This window comes from Micromys minutus, assembly GCF_963924665.1.
Source record: "Micromys minutus genome assembly, chromosome: 2".
NCBI classification, from domain to species: Eukaryota; Metazoa; Chordata; class Mammalia; order Rodentia; family Muridae; genus Micromys; species Micromys minutus.
This window is the reverse complement of record NC_137971.1, coordinates 90708999-90723869: the sequence shown is the minus strand read 5'-3', so window position 1 is coordinate 90723869 and position 14871 is coordinate 90708999. Positions and strand designations below refer to the sequence as shown.

Sequence of the window (14871 nt, the reverse complement as noted above, 5' to 3'; positions counted from 1 at the left end):
TCCCACAATTGCCCTTCCCCCTATTATTTGCCTGTATGAGAGTGCTGCCCAACCTGCCCACACTCAAGTGCCCCACTGACTGCTCCAGCATCCCCCTACACTGGTGTATCAAACCTCCCTGGGACCAAGGTCCTACCCTTCTGTTGCTATCAGGCAAGGCCATCCTCTGATATGTATATCTTGAGCCATGCATACCTCCAGAGAACTGGGTGGTATGTCAGCCTATGTTGTTCTTCTATTGGGGTTGCAATCCCCCACCTCTCCTTCAGTCTTTCTGCCAGCTTCCCTTTCTGATGTGCAAAATATCTGCACTGATCGGTTGCTGGCCAGACTTCTTCAGGACCCGACAGACTAGGCTCCTTTCAGCAAGCACCTCTTGACCACAGCAAGTGTTGAGTTTGGTGTCTGCAGACATGATGGATCCCCAGGTGGGGTCGTCCCTGATTGGCCCTTCCTTCAGTTTCTCTTCAGTATTATTTTGTCTCTGTTCTTTTTTTGGACAGGAACATTTCTGGGTTAAAATTTTGAAATGGGTGGGTGTCCACATCCCTTGACCAGAGGCTGTGCCTATATGCTGGAGGAGGTCTCTACAGGATCTATCTCCCACTTTTGTGCATTTTGGCTAAAGTCATCCCCATTGGGGCCTGGGAGGCTCACATTTCCCTGGTGTCTTGGACCCTCCAGTGATTATCCCCAGTTCCTCATTCCCCCTGGTCCATATTTTTGTTTGATTTCCTGACCCCTTGTAACTCTCTCACATCTCCCCAAGATCCTGATGCTGACACCCTTATTTTCTCCCTCTTCTTTCTCCCTCAAAGTCCCCCTTTTCCTCCACCTCCCACAATCATCCTGTTCCTCCTCAATGCAGGAATAAAGTTTCCAAACCCTGGACTTCCTTCTCCATATGTTCTGTGGTTTGTATTATGTGAGCTTTTGGGTTAATAGTCACATATTAGTGAGTACATAAAATGTGTGTTCTTTTGTGTCTGGGTTACCTCAGTCAGCATGATATTTTCTATTTCCATCCATTTGCCTGCGAATTTAATGAAGTCATTGTTTTTATTAGATGCATAGTATTCCATTATTATATGTGTCACATTTTCTGTATCTATTCTGCTGTTGAGGGTGATCTGGGTTATTTTCATCTTCTGGCTATTTTAAAAATAGGTGCTATGAAAATAGTGGAGCATGTGTCCTTGTTATATCCTGAGCATCTTTTTGGTGTATTCCCAGGAGTGGTATAGCTGGGTCCTTGAGTAGAACTATTTCCAATTTTCTTACAAACTGCCAGACTGAGTTCCAAAGTGTTTTTACCAGTTTGCAGTTCTACCAGCAATGGAGGAGTGTTCCTCTTTCTCCACATCCTCGCCAACAATTGCTGTCACCTGAATTTTTGTTCTTATCTGTTCTGACTGGTGTGAGCTGGAAGGAATCTCAGGGTTGTTTTGATTTGCATTTCCCTGATGATTAGGGATGTTGAGCATTTCTTTAGGTGCTTCCCATCCATCTTATATTCTTCAGTTGAGAATTCTTTGTTTAGCTTTGTACTCTGTTTTTAATTGGGTTTTTGATTCTCTGAAGTTCAACTTCATAAGTTCTTTGTATATATTGGATATTAGCCCTCTGTTGGATGTAAGGTTGGTAAAGATCTTTTCCCAATCTGTTGGTTGCCATTTTGTTCTATTGAAAGTGTCCTTTACCCTGCAGAATCTTTGCAACTTTATGAGGCCCCATTTGTCAATTGTTGCTCTTAAACCATAAGTCATTGGTGTTCTGCTCAGGAAATTTTCCCTTATGCCCAAGTATTCAAGGCTCTTTCCCACGTTTTCTTCTATTAGATTCAACATATCTGGTTTTATATGGAGGTCCTTGATCTGTTTGGACTTGACCGTTGTACAAGGAGATAAGAATGGATCAATTTGCATTCTTCTACATGCATACCACCAGTTGAACAACAAAAGGCCTTTAGGGACAGCACACACAGATCTGTACAGCTTCAAATCAAATCAAATCACAACACCAAAGAGAGGAAGTGAACACTAACTCCTCCTACCCTAGGAAGGATGCTTGGTACCTGATACTTACTGTGAAAGGGAAATCTATTTTATCTAATTGAATGTTAATAGCAATGTCTACCACCCTCTAGGGCAGGCAGCACCACGACCAGTGGTTGAAAGCAAACATAAAACAGACATGTTTTGGTTATTTTGTTGTTGTTGTAGTTTGGGTATTTTTTTTTTTAATTTGGGGTTTGTTTGTTTTTATCTTTGTTTTAGTTTTTTTGGAAAGGAGATGTTTTGGAGGATGTAAAATGAGTTTCTGGAAGGTAAAAAATGACTAAAATATATTATATGAAAAAAATAAAGTAAGAAAAATAATATTAAGGTCATGAGTTCTTCTATGTATAGCTTATGACTAATAACTCTAATAGTCCTGAACTTATTTTTTATTTTATTTGTCTTAACAAAAGTTGATCTTACTATACTTTTATCACCTATTATATACACATGCATATGTTTGCACATGAGTACACAGACACACACATATATGTACTCCTATTTTGTAAAGTTTTTGAAAAAGTGAGACAGAGAAGATAAGACACAAGTTCATATGTATTGTAAAATGTTATACATAAATGTGTTCTATACAGTTTATGTTTATTCTGAACTTACAAATAATGTAATGAATACATAAAATCATGCATGCCCACATAAACACACATATTTTCTATTTAGAAGAACTCGACAATTAGTGCCATATACCCTTCCAGATGTTTTCTTTTAAACATTTTTGCATGCAGAGATTGATGCTGAGTGGATTTGAAAAAATATACTTAAATAATTTTGACATTTTAGATAGTAAATATGTAAGCCAGTGTGTCTAATTTGAAAAAAAATAGAGATTGAAATTTGTGGATATACAGAATTTGACTAAAAGAAAAAAGTAATTAAACCTAAGAAATCAAACATTTTGAATTAGAAGTCTGAGTTTATTTCCTTAAATAGTAAGGAATATATCATTAGTGCGTATATCAAACACTCCAAACAACATACAAAATAAAATACTTTGTGAATTTATTTTATGAAAATATTTCCACAATAATGAAGTAAATAGAAAAATTAGCATTAGACAACATTAACATAACTAAATATTTTTCTAAAAGTCAACACAAGCAATATAGATAATAAAAATTTAATAACTTTCATATGATATTTCCCCAAAAAACAATAGCATAAATAAATAGTATATATGCCAGTGTGCACAAATAAAATACTAAAATATTCTTGATAGAAATGAATATATTAAATTAAATAAGAATTATGATAACTCTTCATTAATTTTGAATGCATTGCTCTAATGAGATTGACTCAACTGAAGATTGGAATCTTCTATTTTTTTTTATTATAATTAAACTTTGTTTATTTATATCTTAAATGCTGCTTTTCCTCTAGGTCCCACCCTTACCAAGCCCATCTCCTCATCCTTTCTCTCCTTCTCCTCTAAGTGTATAGTACCATATCTAGGCCTCAGAATCTCAACTAAGCATGTTAGAATAGAATAAGATGAGGTCTAATTGCAGACAAAATGCAAAAGTCCATTTCCTGTCCATTTGTAAAGTTCACAGTTGTAGAATTTGAAAGCATGCTTTTTCTTATCATACCTATACCATCTGAGATGTGACCCAGGGACTCTAGTTTATATTAAAACATACCTCATATAGGCATATTTCTGCATCTAGACCCCAAATGTATATGTTTTATTCTCTAAAACTTCTCTAATTGTGAGACTACTGCCTCTGTATGCTCACAGAGATGTAAAAATGCAACGAAGACACTGATTATTTCAGAATATACCTTATATTAAAAATAAGTTATTATTTAATTTTTGTAAAAAAAAAAGAAATCAAGCATTTCAACCTTCAGACTAACATGATTCTAAACGAATAAAACATTCTAATACTTGTCAAGAAAACAATGTCCTTCTTCCAGATTCCATTTATCTTTAATTATTTCTTCTCCTATCTGTTTATTGTTGCATATGTTTTATTTTAGGCTTCCCTCACAAGGGTATCTATTCTGAGAGCCCTGTGATAGGGTATTATTTGACATTTAGCTCTGTGTCCCTCAAATTAAATTCAGTTTATAGCTAGCAGCACTAGTCAACCATATTTAGTGTCCCAAGAATAATTGAATGCATGAAATCATATTGAAGATCATAGAAACCTGATGATATTAATATCCTTGATCAACAACACAATTATGTTTCCAGTTTTCATGGAGCTTAAATAACTGAATATTCAAAGAAGAACAGAACCCTAAGGACATTCAAAATAGATGGTACCTATAAAGCTAACAAATATTAGAATTGATATACTCCACAAACTATCAAAATATAGGTTGTCTTATATATGTATTACTGAACTGAAACCATGTTTTCTACATCAGAAACATCACTTAAAAGTTTGTCTTTGGGGCTGGGGAGATGACTCAGTGGTTAAGAGCTCTGACTGCTCTTTCAGAGGTCCTGAGTTCAATTCCCAGCAACAACATGGTGGCTCACAACCATCTGTAATTCGATCCGATGCCCCCTCTACTGGTGTTTCTGAAAACAGCTACAGTGTACTCATAAGTAAAAATAAATAAATAATTCTTAAAAAAAAAGTTTGTCTTTAACAGAAATGACAAGATTGTCTCAAATTATGGCAAATTTATATTTTAAACATGGACCAAAAATTAACACTTTGCCGATATCAATAAATCCATTCTTTTTTATTTATATAGAATTTTATACTCACAAAATGATTTATGAGGAATGAAGACCTTGAAGATCAATTTCCTCACATTATACTTTGGCAGAACTTTCCTTATAAAGAATAGTTCATGATCTCATTTGCAAAAACTTCAGAAAATCTACACTTTAGATGTCTGAATTCTACTTCAATCATCTTTTGTGACATTTTTCTTCACTATTCTCACTATCAAGGCAGTGTAACTGGCCATAACATGCATTTGTTTTATGTAATGCTCATTTTGTCTCCAAGTAAAAACTTGATTACACTTTCCCTGATCTGCTTGGTCTTGACTCCATAAACAATTGGATTCATGGTAGGGGGCAGGAGCAGGTAGAGGTTAGCCACAATGATGTGGATGTGGTGGGGAATTGTGTGTCCTCCAAAGCGATGAGTGAAAAAAGTAAAAAAGGCAGGCACATAAGTGATCACAATAGCACAGATGTGAGATGTGCAGGTGCTGAAGGCCTTGTGGCGAGCATCAGCAGAGGACAGACTCACCACTGCTCGCAATATCATAGTGTAAGACACAGAAATACAGCAAATGTCAAACACACCAATCAACAGAGCAACCATGAGGCCATAGATTGCATTGACCTTGGCATTGCCACAGGATACCTTGGCCACAGACATGTGATCACAGTAAGTGTGGGGGATAAGGGAGCCTCTGCAATAGGGCAAGCGCTTGGTGAGAAGAGTGAATGGGAAGATGAGCATTACACTCCTCAAGAATGTAGCAAGACCAGCCTTGGCAATCACAGGGTTGGTGAGGATGGTAGTGTATCGAAGAGGATAGCAGATGGCTACATAGCGGTCCAGGGCCATGAGCATGAGCACACCAGACTCCATTCCAGTCAACATGTGGACAAAGAACATCTGGACAAGGCAGGAACTAAATCCAATCTTCTTGAAGTTGAACCAGAATATGCAGAGCATATTGGGCACTGTGGTTGTACACCAGGTGACATCAGTGAAGGAGAGTAAGGCCAGGAAGTAGTACATGGGCCTGTGCAGAGCCTCCTCATGACCAATGAGGTAGATAAGCCCACAGTTGCCCACCACAGCAATCATGTACATGAAGCAGAATGGCAGAGAGATCCAGACATGTGCATCTTCCAGCCCAGGAACACCATTGAGGATAAAGAATTCTGGGGTCAGGCTGGAGCTGTTGGCTCCAGACATAATGGCTGGCAGGATGACAGTATTTTGTACTCAATACCGATATTAGTGACCTAGAAAAGGATGTAAACAAAATGTAATATAGGGCTTAGTACATAAATTACCATTAAAGCTTTTAAAGAAATCGTTAGAAATGTTTGCAGAGTTATATATAACTTCATAGTCTATTTGCCATGTTCCTCTTTACGTAGTATGTGAAGCTGACCAGTTGACTAAGTAATTTGTGTTTCACCTTTTACTCTCTACAATGACATGAGTGCACCAAACTCAGAATGTTAGCAAGATTATAGAAAACAATTATTTTACGCAATGTGCTATGACTATGATTACTGAATATTCCATGAATATAAGCATCCTGTTATTTTATGCCCTATTACAAACAGAAAATATAATTTCTCTGACTTCCAACGAGTTCAATTTTTCATGTGTTTTAAAGAGAAAAGCATATAAAAACATATCTTTAAATCTGGGACAAAATCCTGTGAATTTGTATCAGATTTGTCTGAAACTTACTAAAAGGTAACTAAGCTAGTGGCCACTGTAATTTCTGGAAGATAATTTTGTCTCTGTGTTTGGAATGTACCTTCAATGTCTTGATTCTAAGATAGCTAGGGGATACTGAAGCTGCCTCATCAAAAGGGCCAGGATATTTGGAGATATCTGAACTGCTGAGTCTGCATTCTGCCTTCAACTTAAAACTAATCAACAAGTACAGAAATCTGCAGTCTCTCAATGCATGGTGAGTGATAAAAATCTACCCACAAGACTCATTGCATCATAGACAGACAAGTCAAATGCAGCTCTTTCTTTGCCTTCCTCAGTAAAGGGGATTTTGTCTCAAATTTCCAATGTCAGGTTTCTGGGCTCTATTGTTATATCTAACACATTTATGGCACTCAAATATATTCCTAAGAAGAAAAATCTAAGTTGTCAGAAGTCTATTCTGAAACAATATAAGAGCTGTTTTTTTACAACATATTTACAATAGACATGTAGGGACCCTAAGTATTAAATAAAGCTTTTCTTGCCATATAAAGTAGGAGGGTTGACTTGAATTTGAAGGAGCAAATGACTCTTAAAGAAAAGGAATATCCAGCTCTTCAACTGTAGATATATTCATATAGCAAAATAAGAATATACTCAGTGCCTATATTTTAGTCATTGATGTATATTAGTCATTACATTAATTATAATGTATGTGATAAAGCATATACTATTAATTGTCTTGATAAGTTTATTTCCTTAGTCATTTCTGACAGCATTCTAATTTTGGAAAATATATAAATTTTGCAGTTAGGCAAAATGCCATATATTAGGTTACTAATATTTTAGAGAATGCTGATTCCTCTATCCAAGCCTAAATAACACAGATGCATGCTATGTCTTCCTTGTGTAGATGAGAAAACATATGTGCAAGGTGACAAAATTTAAAGTGGCAAATCAAAAATCACATGAAAGCTTAAATTTTCTACCATATCTTCAGTGTTTGAATCTGTGACCACAAGTAAAAAGTAATGCTGATGGGAAGGTTCACAGGCTGAGTGTAACAGGTTTAACAAATCATGATTTTTAAATGCAAGACAAAGAAACCTTACCCTGAATTGTCACTTAGGGCAGAGAGGACACCAGTGTGAGGAGTGAGGAAGAGTTATTCTCTCACTGAGGAAGCTCTTCACACAAAGGTCTGTGAGATACCTGCAGTCTCATTTGGAACTCTTTGGAAAGACACTGTGTAGCCCCTAGTTGTGTGGGAATTTTGCACATGAGAACCTTTTTTTCCCCCAGAGGAGCCTTCTTCAGCAAGTTCTGTCAATATATTTTAGTATTCAAGTCTTGCTTTGTATTACTCTTTATGGAGCTCCACAAAGGACCCCCAGCAAATCTGAGGATAGCTGTCCATTTGTCAAGGTAAAGCAAATAGATTTCTCTCTTGTCACCCATGACAGACTGACCTTCATTGTCTCCAGTGAATTTTGAAGTCTTTTACGCTGCTGCTTTACAATTGTACAAACCTTTCTTCCCTTTCCACCCAGATGAGTAGAAATTTGTTACAGTGGAACTTGTGTTATCTGCATTTGTTGAAATTCTTAGACTTAAACTTTTTCCTCATCTTCTGAAAATGAGGGTCATTGGAAGTCACTCAATCTTACCTCAGTGCTAAGAGAGACCAGACCAGTGCCCACACCCAAGAGCCTGAGCATGAAGGGTTCCTATACTCACACAGCATGGCTGTATCATTTTGAGTGTTCCCCAGCCCAGAGAGTGTACACTTAAATGTGTTTTTGTAGTTAATTGTCTCAAAAGACTGTGATTAGAAACACAACATCCTTTGGGACTTTTGAGATAATTTCACCATTCATTTATCTTCAAGCACAGACGAAACTGAAAGAAAATCCTACCAAAAGTTACACACATACACACACATATGTTGATTCTGAAAGAGTTCTGATAGAAATATTTGTCTTTTATTTCAATTTCATGACATCTTAAAATCCTCTACACATGTGTATATGTGTACATTTTGATTTATCCATATATGTATATTCACTTATATTTTGCAGTTTTGAAAAAGAGAGCCACAATGAAGACATAATCAGATATAACATGTAAGAGTAATATAGAAACTTTGCTTTTGTTATTTATTTTGTTTATTGATTAAATTAATGAATGCAACAGGTTTTTTTTCCTGTCACAGTAACTTGTGGGTGCCACTATGATGAACAAGTACATGATGGTAAAATGAGATAGAAAAAGATGTCAAGCCAAGCAGCTGGTGTACTATGAAGAGACAGAACCAGAGACATAAGGGTGTTGAGGAACAGCCTGATATCAAAGACCTGCACTGCTACCTGAGCCCATGGTGATGCCTGCATCCCGGTTGTTGCTGAGGACTCTATCTGAGCTTTTGGATCTACGTCAGCAGGGTCTTTTTCTGTCTTTTCCCTCTGTTACCTCAAGAATGTCTATGATCTCAACAGCCAGCTGAAGCCATGTTGATTTCTGAGGGTCAAGCTGAATTGCTTCTACCCCTTGCCAGTCACTGTACAGTGGATCCAGTGATGATGTGGGCTTAGGGTATCTGGTCCCTTTCTTTGTTCACTACTGAATTTTAGAGAGCAGGCCCCATTCCTCACCCTGGGAAGCATAAGAGAGCTGGATCTGATGGAGTGGAAGCAGGAGAGTTGGTAGGTTCACCAACTCAGTTACCACCCAGGTCCAGATCTGATGCTTTGAGCTGGCCCGCCTTAACACCTACTCCACCTATGAGCTGATGGAGTATGCAAAGGGGCCAATCCTGCAGATCTAACTCTTTAGGATCTCCATGACTCAAAGCAACAGCAAGATATCCAAGAGGAGTCTTGGTGAGGATCCAGTATTGATAGTGTAACAGAAGCCAGGGACTTCAAGTGATCTGAATCACTCATTAGAGTGATCATTTGCAAGTAAAGTTGTTTGAAGAAAAGGATACACTGTGTGACATACTTTGGCACACTGAAACTTACACAGCAAGTTTTTTGTCTTATTTGGTCCTAATTTCTATTTAATTTCTATGCTTCATTTCATTTTGAGGAGAGATTACAAGAGTGGAGGGTGAATATGGAAAGACTGAGAAATGAATGGGACTGGGATGCATGATGTGAAATTTATAAAGAATCAAATAGTTTTGAAAAAATAACAAATACATATGTTTACATCTACATGAACACTCAAAAGAATGTTTTGTTTGTATTTGTATCTTATACACCTGCGTGTTTCAGTGGTTGGATATATTTTTTTAATTTCATTGTAAAAATATATGATACTAACAATTTCAAAACAAGCTAAAATGGTGTGTGTCCTGGTGAATGCCTGAAAAATTCTTTTTTTAAATTTTGAGAATTTGAGAATTTGAGAATTTTATGAATGCACAATGTATTTTGACCAAGCCACTTTCATTTCCTCCCATAGAGTTATGTGTCCTCCATACTAATTTTCTCCAAATTTCATGGGTTCTTAAAAAAAAATATTTCGTTCCCATTGTGGTACCAATACATACTGGAGCATGGCTAGCTGTCAGAAGCTGCATTCCATTATAAACACCAAGAAGCAAGGACCACCCAGCTCTTCCTCTCACACCTGCCATTAGATCCTCTATACTATGTGATCCCCACCTCCTCATCGGCATTGGTTATCTGGCTAAATCGTATGTGCAGGTATTTTATCTGACTTAATTGTATGTGCAGGTATTTTATCTGACTTAATTGTGTGTGCAGGTCAAGATTTCCAAACAACATGATGTAGAAACTCAACTCCTATTTTTATTGAAAATACATCAGTACCAATGCCTACAATTATAAGTCTAACACACCAACTAATAAAGTATAAAATTGCATAATTACCAGAGAAATTTCATTAATTTTGCATATATAATTCTATGATATGATATTATCATTCTTAGTTTTTATTAAAAACTTTGGACAGCAAAGGGATTTGTGGGAATGTTTATATAACCAAAGTATAATGGATTGAGTATAAATTACTAGTATATTTATACAATGGCATGTAATTTAGAGATAGTAGGTATATCTTTGTTATAATCTATATTGGTGAGGGTTGTATATTTAAGGCATCCTCAACTCTTTTTGCAAAGATAGATCACTATCTTTAGTAGTAGTTATATGCCATTGAGTAAACTCATGAATATGTTTAAAATTGCAATGTCTTTTTGATCAGTATAATGTAAATCTCTTATCTTGTCTAACTAGTTTTAGTTTGAAGCCTGTTGTTTTGTCCAACTATTGCAATACAAAAAACAGAAACAATAAACAAAAAAAAAGGTCCAAGCATAAGAAAAAACTCATGTCCAATATTGGTTACTCCAATTACTACTACCAAAATGTATATTAATGATATTAATATTGCTTTAATTGTCTGTCAGGAATTATGTATGGGCCTCTATTGATACAGACACTGTGTACTTACAACATAGGACTCAAATGATTCATGCTGCTTCTATTCTAAAATGCTCTTTCCTATGCTCTGGCTTCCATGATTTCATAAAATACTATGTAAGGTGCATAGGAAGGGAAGCAATTAAACTGTCTTCCCCAGCCCTGCCCAGCTGCAACCCTTATGGACCATGACATTGCTATTATATCAAATATGCATAAAGGACAATTGGTGGCATTCACATATCAGTGGCAACTAACAACAGTCTAAATGGATTTGGGGCCCACTTAACAGAAGAGGAGCCATGATTGGTACTGGAAATCTAGCCAGCTTTTCAGGATTAGTTAGGTCATGTACCTTAGAAAAGAAACTACAGTCTCTACTTTGCCAGACCAGAATAATTCCTTGTACATTTTAAAACTATCTTGTATGTAGGAATGTTTTTGAACTCTGTGCAGAGTTTACCCTTATAAATGCTGTGTTATTTCAAATGCTTATTTCTCTATACCACTATCTGTTTTCAAAGTGGACATAGTTTTGTTATGTTTACTCTTAGAAGCTCCAGTCTCAAGTTTGTGTAAATATTTCTCCTCATTCATTCTTTGCCTTTCCTATAAAAGCCAGAGTCAATACAGAATGTGTGTGTGTGTGTGTGTGTGTGTGTGTGTGTGTGTGTGTGTTTTGACAATTTATTGAGGCTATCTGATTGGAGCTTGTATGGATAGACATACAACATCAAGGCTTTTGTAATAAAAGACAATTGGAAATAAATATGTATTAAAAAAACTGTCAAACACCAAGGAATTATTGACATCTACAAATTTTAAGAAAATCATTTAGGTTAATAATTTTCCTTTCCCCCACAAAACACAAATAGCTCTCTATAAGCAGGAGGGAGAGAGTGAGACAAAAATAAAGTCCTACCAATGGCACAATCACGATGTTATTCTTGGTGAGGAACTCTTTACCAGGATCAAGACGTAGAAAAGTATCTGCGGAGGTTTATGTCACTGAGTCATCCGGAACCTGGGAGAGCATTTAGAGAGAGAAAAAAAGTCGCAAAGCAGAGAAAAGTCTTGAAGGAAAGTTCATTTCCCTTGAGAAAATTAATGAATACCCACAAACTTCCATTTTCAGGGTTTCAATATTTTCGTATCAGTTTAACCTCATCCAACCAAACACCATCAAAACTAAGTTGACGACAGGCTTAGCCAGCTATACTCCCTGCTTCGCCTTTGATGCCTTTACAGTCATTGACAGGTATGTCTGTGATGTGGATGACCGGGCAGGAAGGGGAACTGTGCCTCTTCTCTCTGTGCAGCACCTCTGCCTCCACTCTGTCCTGTGGACGGCTCTCAGCGCTTGTGTGTGCTCTTCAGGCCCATCACGGTGAAGGTAGCAGCTGTCAGTTTCCCGTACACAAGGAACATGAGGGCAGCTGTGAGCACTGTCTGGAGCAGCTTGGCTTCGAGGCCTTTGTAGAGTCCCATTATTCCAAAGCGCTTGACTCGGTGAAGAAGAGAGAGAACGTTCCAAAGACTCCCCAGTGTCCTGTTTTCTGGATTTAGTCTATGACGTCCAAACCGCAGAATTGACTGTACCGTCTGCATGGGATAGGTGACTGTGGTGGCAATCACTTTGGCTATTGCACCAATGATGAACACATCCAGAGAAGAGAGCTTCATCCCCTTCTTTAAAAGCTGCCATTTTAAGCCTTCATAGAACATGAATTGGATGGCAGAGTTGAAGACCAACAGCAAGGAGAGAAAGGTGCCATTCCACAGAGCCAAGATCCCTTCATCTCGAATAATCTGGTGGAATGCATCGATAATGCCTCTGTAGTTAGTTGGTATAATGTCTTCATTCCGGAATTTAGCCCCCTGCAGCTTCACTTTGGTGTTTACCACCCAGAGCGGAGTAGTCAGCAACACATTCACCACTCCTGCTACAAATCCAACCACCAGATCTTTTTCTGTAGAAGAACGTTGACCTTTAACCCACACTGCTTTGAGGCTATTAAAAGTGTAAAAATAGACAAAATTGGAGCAGCAGAGACTGGAAATAACTGGAAACCATCCTCAGTAAGGTGCCAGGAGGCCTTCTTCCTTAATTATCTCCAGGAGCACTGCATGTGTTGTTTTTGACTTTCTTTTCTCGTTGACCTGAAGCCGAAGTCTAGCAGTACCCAAGGGGAAGAACACTGTCATGGCAGTCACACTTCCCAAGGCTCCATCCTCGGCGTGTATGAGACTTTTGTAGGACAACACAGAAGACATGGTGCTATACTTTTCACTCAGACACCTCAGTGTGTCAATACAGAACTTTAGAGAGAATAAAGTATGACTTCTGATTGGGAGTGGAGAAAGAGACAGGAAGGGAAGGAATGAGCTACAAGGAGAGGTGAAGGAGAAAAGAGCTGAATTAAGAAAGGACAAAAATTCAAGTAATATGAGGATATTTTGTCTGGGCAGAAGTCTGACTATCTTGAAGGTGTAGATTAGAGTAATCATTGCTCAGTATTTGGCTCAAGGTTATTTTTTTTAAATCTTAGTCTCTCTATGTGATTATTGGATTCGTATACTTTTATGCAAAAATGCTTAAAATGTGTACATTTATCTTTGTTTTTAAAAATAAAGTTGTTCAATAAAAAATAAATAACCAACATTGTAGTTATTTTATGATGTTATATTAATATAATAATCACTTTATAGATGGCGCCCAATATGGGGCATGTTATCCATGCTCTTAAAATTTATTCTCAGGCATTGAAAAAGTTCTGGATGGAAACTGCACACTAGCACTCTCTAGATCTAAAGACAGTTTAGTGGAGGAGGGAAGAGAAGAGAGCAACTACTGCAGCTTTGGTCCAATTGTCTTTGGGGCTTGGAAGTAGACTGCCCACCAGAGCAGTATTGCTCTGGGAAGATTGGCAGTTCTGAGATAGGGCCTGTGACAGAGGGGAGACACTCTTCAGAAACAGGACTGTTAGCAGCCTCTTGTGGCCTGGAACCTGGACAAACAAACCATGCTGCACAGAGCCAGGACTTGCTGGCAAGAGAATGTACCCTGCTGTGGATGCCTCTTGCTGTTACCACCCAGCACCTGCCTGGCAGACAGGGCAAAGTGAGCTGCATGCATGTTTAACAAAGACAGTTTCTCTGAGGTTATTTCAAAGCATAAGCTGTGCTGTCACCATGCAGGAATGGGGGATCTAGTGAGGCACTTGGGACATGGGAAACTGTGGGAATACTATCCAATTTTAGGTCAAAACCAGGTAAAATGCAGGCATGAGAGACAGAGACAATGTTCCCTTCTGCCTAGGAAATTTTAAAGTGGTCTACTAAAGAATGGGACAGCAGAGGAACTCCTTAATATGTCCATAGGAATGGTTACTAAGTAACTGTAGCTCATTATGACACTGCCTGGTGTATATAGTATAAATCTACCCCAGTGTAACAGTGCAACAAAAGCAGCTACCTAAGTCAACAACAACCAAAGGCAGGGGGAGGGGGAGCTGCTAAAGTCTCAGGAAAAGGAGAAAACAGTTCCTAGCTAGGCAGGAAGCCAGTTTCTCAAGCCTACTTACCTGGGAAAAGGCAGCTTGCTAGAACCAAAAAAGGGCTTTTCCTGGTCATACATGTGTTGACCTTAGGAGCCAATGGCTTTGACCCAACAACTTCCCAGAACAGGGGAGAAGTCAATAATCGTAAGCTAATTTTAAGTTACAGGAAGAAAACAGAAACCTTTTCTTGGTGAACTAAAATGACAGGGAGGAAACACTGACATATGAAAGAGAAATCAAATTCAGACAGAGAACAAAACTTCCTATAAATTAAATTTGTATAAAAATCATACTATTGTGCTGAAGAGAAAAGAAATGGAATATAAAACATAATTGGATGGAAATACATTCAAATTAATAATTTCAAAAATTAAAGCATATAAAATAAAAGACACAATAACACAAACTTCTT

At 37.6% G+C, this 14871-nt stretch overlaps 1 protein-coding gene and 1 pseudogene across 2 annotated transcripts; both read right to left on the bottom strand.

The window, feature by feature from the left end:
• Positions 1-5014: 5014 nt before the first annotated feature.
• Positions 5015-5971, bottom strand: LOC308418036 (olfactory receptor 52N2; the record flags this gene model as incomplete). Its single annotated transcript, XM_080913373.1, has 1 exon — positions 5015-5971. One exon carries the CDS (start codon positions 5969-5971, stop codon positions 5015-5017), a length of 957 nt encoding a protein of 318 aa, XP_080769499.1.
• Positions 5972-12252: 6281 nt separating this feature from the next.
• LOC308418108 (peroxisomal membrane protein PMP34-like) lies at positions 12253-13173 on the bottom strand (annotated as a pseudogene). Its single transcript has one exon. The product of its transcript is annotated as a peroxisomal membrane protein PMP34-like (transcript).
• Positions 13174-14871: the final 1698 nt, after the last annotated feature.